Genomic DNA, 5,026 nt, shown 5'->3' with positions numbered 1-5,026 from the left:
TATGTGAGTAGTGTGTATGTGAGTAGTGTGTATGTGAGTAGTGTGTATGTTAGTAGTGTGTATGTGAGTAGTGTGTATGTGAGTAGTGTGTATGTGAGTAGTGTGTATGTGAGTAGTGTGTATGTTAGTGTGTATGTTAGTAGTGTGTATGTGAGTAGTGTGTATGTGAGTAGTGTGTATGTGAGTAGTGTGTATGTTAGTGTGTATGTTAGTAGTGTGTATGTGAGTAGTGTGTATGTGAGTAGTGTGTATGTTAGTGTGTATGTGAGTAGTGTGTATGTGAGTAGTGTGTATGTGAGTAGTGTGTATGTGAGTAGTGTGTATGTTAGTAGTGCAGTGTGTATGAATAATATGTGATTATTGGAACGTAACCAGTTTGCATGCCAACATACATATTATTCAAATATTCAAATATTCAAATATTCAAATATTCGTAGTAGATTTATTTAGCAGTGTGGTTGCTTTCAACAGTCCACATGAATGAACACACTCCTTAAATATCCTTATGCCTTTTTCATCTACATCATAATACTGGACAGAAACATACGTGTGTGTGTGTGTGTGAGGGGGGGGGCTTCTTTGTGTGTGTGTGAGTGTGTGTGTGTGTGTGTGTGTGTGTGTGTGAGTATACTTTGCATAACGACTCAGAACACAACATTCCGTCTTCGTCAGCAGGGTCACATGACCTCCGTCAGCAGAGTCACATGACCTCCGTCAGCAGAGTCACATGACCTCCGTCAGCAGAGTCACATGACCTCCGTCAGTAGAAAAACAAACAGGAAGGAGAAGGTTCTGCAGTTCCTCCTCACAACAACCCCACTATCGTCTCTCACACCGCAACCAACAACAACAACAACCACCACCACAACAACACCAACAACAACAGTTCTCCTGCAGTTCCTCCTCCGGCCCTGCAGGCGGCGCTCACTCACACAGTCAGTAGAAACACAAGCAGGTAGGAGATGCCGGCGCCACCATGTGACCCGTTCTGATGCGTTGGTCCTCATGTGACCCGTTCTGATGCGTTGGTCCTCATGTGACCTGTTCTGATGCGTTGGTCCTCATGTGACCTGTTCTGATGCGTTGGTCCTCATGTCGGGATCTGATACATTTCAGTTTTGTTGAAAATCAACGACTTAGGTAGCAGTGGGGATTACTCACCCAGTCCATTGCGTTGTTGCAGTGTTTTGGCTGGACTAGCGAGTGTGTTTGTGATTCTCAACAGTGGAAACGTAGTTCAGAGTTCCGTGTTTCAAAAGTAAAAGTCAGAACGTTCTGAGGTCAGTTGCCGACATGCGACTGTGTCACAGTAACACAGCAGGTGTCCCTCCTCCCCCCGCCTGTAGGGGGCGCCTCACACGGAGGCCTCACGCCTCCTCCCCCGTCACACGGAGGCCTCTGGCGCGGTCTTGGAGCGCGGGCCCCGGGCGCGGAGGCAGGGAGAGGCGGAGGCTGAGGCCAGGGCGGAGGCCAGCGCCAGGCCCAGGGCCAGCAGGGCAGCATGCAGCGACCAGCCCCAGCGCTGGTCCACGTCCCCGGGCACGCCGTAGATGAAGGGCGGGGTCCTGGAGAGGTCGTAGGTCACGCTGGAGCAGTAGGTACACACAGACACGCTGCAGAACACGCCTGGACACACACACACACACACAGGGTGTCATGGTGACAGGGTAACTGAGTTGCCATGGTAACAGGGTAGCAGGGTTCTCAGGGTAACAGGGTTGCCAGGGTAACAGGGTTGCCAGGGTAACAGGGTTGCCATGGTAACAGGGTTGTCATGGTAACAGGGTAACAGGGTTGTCATTGTAACAGGGTAACAGGGTTGCCATGGTAACAGAGTTGCCAGGGTAACAGGGTAACAGGGTTGCTAGGGTAACAGGGTTGTCATGGTAACAGGGTAACAGGGTAACAGGGTAACAGGGTTGTCATGGTAACAGGGTAACAGGGTTGTCATGGTAACAGGGTTGTCATGGTAACAGGGTTGTCATGGTAACAGGGTAACAGGGTAACAGGGTTGTCATGGTAACAGGGTTGTCATGGTAACAGGGTAACAGGGTAACAGGGTTGTCATGGTAACAGGGTAACCATGTCACCGACACCGCTTTGTCATGGTTCAAGTCCTACCTCAACAATAGAACCTACGCCGTCCACATAGCAGACAGCCCCTCCAGACAAGCCAACCTCACCTGTGGGGTCCCTCAGGGCTCCATCCTCGGTCCCATCTTGTTCTCCTTCTACATGCTCCCCCTATGTCTAATCCCTCAACGCTACAATATCTCATTCCACTGCTATGCGGACGACACCCAGCTCTACCTGTCAATCAACACTGACGACCCCGCCGATCTAAAGCGCCTGATGGACTGCCTCCGCGATGTGAAGTAGTGGATGGCCTAGAGCTTCCTACAGCTGAATGAGAGCAAGGGGGAAATCCTCCTCATCGGCAACACCACCGCCATCACTCAGCTCAGCACCAACATGGGAAGCCTGTCCACCCTTGTCAGACCACATGTCAAGAACCTCGGTGTCATCTTTGACTCCGAGCTTAACCTTGACCGACAAGTGAGCTCCGTCGTGAAGGCATGCCTATACCAACTACGCATCATAGCCAAGATCAAGTCCTTCCTCACCCCCAACGACCTGAGGAGGGTCGTTCTCATGCTAATATCATCTAGGCTTGACTACTGCAACTCACTATATGCGGGACTTCCTGATAAGACCATCTACCGCTTGCAGCTAGTCCAAAATGCCGCTGCCAGGCTGGTGTCAGGCACCAAAATGAGGGACCACATCTCCCCTGTCCTCATCTCCCTTCACTGGCTCCCAGTGAAGAAGAGAGTGAAGTTCAAAATCTGCACCTTTGTTTTTAAAGCTCTCAACAGTCTCGCCCCACCTTACATCAAGGACCTCCTGGACCAGTCTACCTCCTCAAGGCCCAGACCCAGGCTCAGGTCCGACGCCCAACTCAGCCTGAGGGTCCCACGTACCAACCTCAAGAGGAAGGGTGACCGTGCCTTTGCAGTGATAGCACCGACCCTGTGGAACGCGCTCCCTTCTGCCATCAAGTTTGCCCCCACTCTGGACTCCTTTAGAGCCAAGTTAAAAACCCACCTCTTCCAAAATGACATTCCCTAAATCTACTCCCTATTTGTTGTGAATTGTATGCCTGAGTTTTACGTTTAAGTCGTCTGTGTCTGTTTGCTTTCTGTGTTCCTTGTCTTTGTCTTTATCTGTTCCTTTACCCGGGCTGCGCCCCGGGCCGATGTAAAAGTTGGATGGGGGGCGCATTATAAATGAAATTAACATAACATAACATAACATAACAAGGTTGTCATGGTAACAGGGTAACAGGGTTGTCATGGTAACAGGGTAACAGGGTAACAGAGTTGCCATGGTAACAGGGTAACAGGGTTGTCATGATAACAGGGTAAAAGGGTTGCCATGGTAACAGGGTTGTCATGGTAACAGGGTAATAGGGTAACAGGGTACCTGCCATGAGGAACAGCAGGCCAGAGACGCGCTGCGTCAGCGTCTCCTCCCAGAACAAGCCCACGGTCGCCACGGCAACGCCACACCCCATCACCGCCACGGCCATGCCCAGGAGCCCTGCTGTCACCCGCCTCAGGTCTGCACACACACACACACACACACACAGCACTGCCATGACTACCACCCGGCTGTCTCACCCAGCAGGAGGAGGAGGAGGAGGAGGAGGAGGGAGGAGCGGGAGGAGGAGGAGGAGGAGGAGGAAGAGGAGGAGGAAGAGGAGGAGGAGGAGGAGGAGGAGAGAGAGGGGGAGGAGGAGGAGGAAGAGGAGGGAGGAGCGGGAGGAGGAGGAGGAGGAGGAGGGAGGAGCGGGAGGAGGAGGAGGAGGAGGAGGAGGAGACTCACACGCACACACACACACACACACACTCACGTAGCAGGTGCCACTCGTCCTGCTGGATGGTTCTGGTCAGGTTGAGGGGGATGTTCCTGAGTCTGACGGGCTGAGAGAAGTGGTACTTCACCTGGGTACAACGCTCTGCAATACCTACACACACACACACGCACACACACACACACACACACACACACACACACACACGCACGCACGCACACACACACACACACACACACACACACACACACACACACACACACACACACGCACACACACACACACACACACACACACACACACACACACACACACACACACACCACTTAGATAGGAGGAGGTTTTCTTTAGGTTAGATTCAGGTGGAGAAGGAGGAGGAGGAGGAGGTGGAGGTGGGGGTGGGGGTGGAGGAGGAGGTGGAGGTGGAGGCCGGGCCTCTAAATGGAGGCCGGGCCTCGTTGATGCAGGAACGGACCCAGGCAGGACAGACCGGCCTCCCATTTCTACCTCCGCCAGCCTCCCTTGGTGTGTGTAGGTGTGTACGCCTTCTCAAACTGCAGGTCAGCTGTAGAGAAGTGCAGACTGGCAGGGTAGGAGCAGGGTTGTTAGCCTACAGACTGGCAGGGTAGGAGCAGGGCACTTCACACACACTACATACACGTTACACACTACACACACACACACACACACACACTACACACTACACACACACACACACTCGCTATGACTGAGTCAGGCGATGGTCTTCTGGTATCAAATTAAATCAACGTTGACAGAAAACAGAGGGAGGGGGAGAGGAGGGGGGAGGCAGGGGGGTGGGGGAGGGAGGGAGGGGGGCGTTGGGGGAGGGAGAGGTGTTGAAGGTCGAGTCCCCCCCCCCCCCCCCATCTCACTGACACCTCCTCAGCTGTTTTAGATGCACGCTGGCGGATGTTGCCTGGTACCATCTAACCTGTGATGTTACCGGGGGCGACAGTCATCCTGACGGAGCATCATGCTCGGGAAACATGTCCTGTCCTCCGCTAATCTCCCCCCCCCTCCCTCCCTCCCTCCCTCCCCCCTCCGGTTTAATCCCTATCGACGTTCCCAAGGTTTAACCTTCAGGAGACTTTGTCAGGATATTGAACTTCAGTGCATCTCTGGACTCTCTAC

The 5,026-nt window shown here is 53.0% G+C and overlaps 1 protein-coding gene across 1 annotated transcript in view; it reads right to left on the bottom strand.

The window, feature by feature from the left end:
• Positions 1-1,384: 1,384 nt before the first annotated feature.
• LOC308175470 (transmembrane protein 178A-like) overlaps positions 1,385-5,026 on the bottom strand; it is a gene marked incomplete at both ends in the record, with an annotated part of 5,691 nt that continues 2,049 nt past the window's right edge. Inside the window, 3 exons of the mRNA XM_080551135.1 lie at positions 1,385-1,626; positions 3,484-3,621; positions 3,914-4,027. Of these exons, the coding sequence (XP_080407261.1) occupies positions 1,385-1,626; positions 3,484-3,621; positions 3,914-4,027 (494 nt within the window). The remainder of the gene's footprint in view (positions 1,627-3,483; positions 3,622-3,913; positions 4,028-5,026) is intronic.

This window comes from Nansenia antarctica (genome assembly GCF_963989245.1).
Source record: "Nansenia antarctica genome assembly, contig: SCAFFOLD_287, whole genome shotgun sequence".
NCBI lineage: Eukaryota > Metazoa > Chordata > Actinopteri > Argentiniformes > Microstomatidae > Nansenia > Nansenia antarctica.
This window is presented reverse-complemented; position numbering and strand designations above follow the sequence as displayed.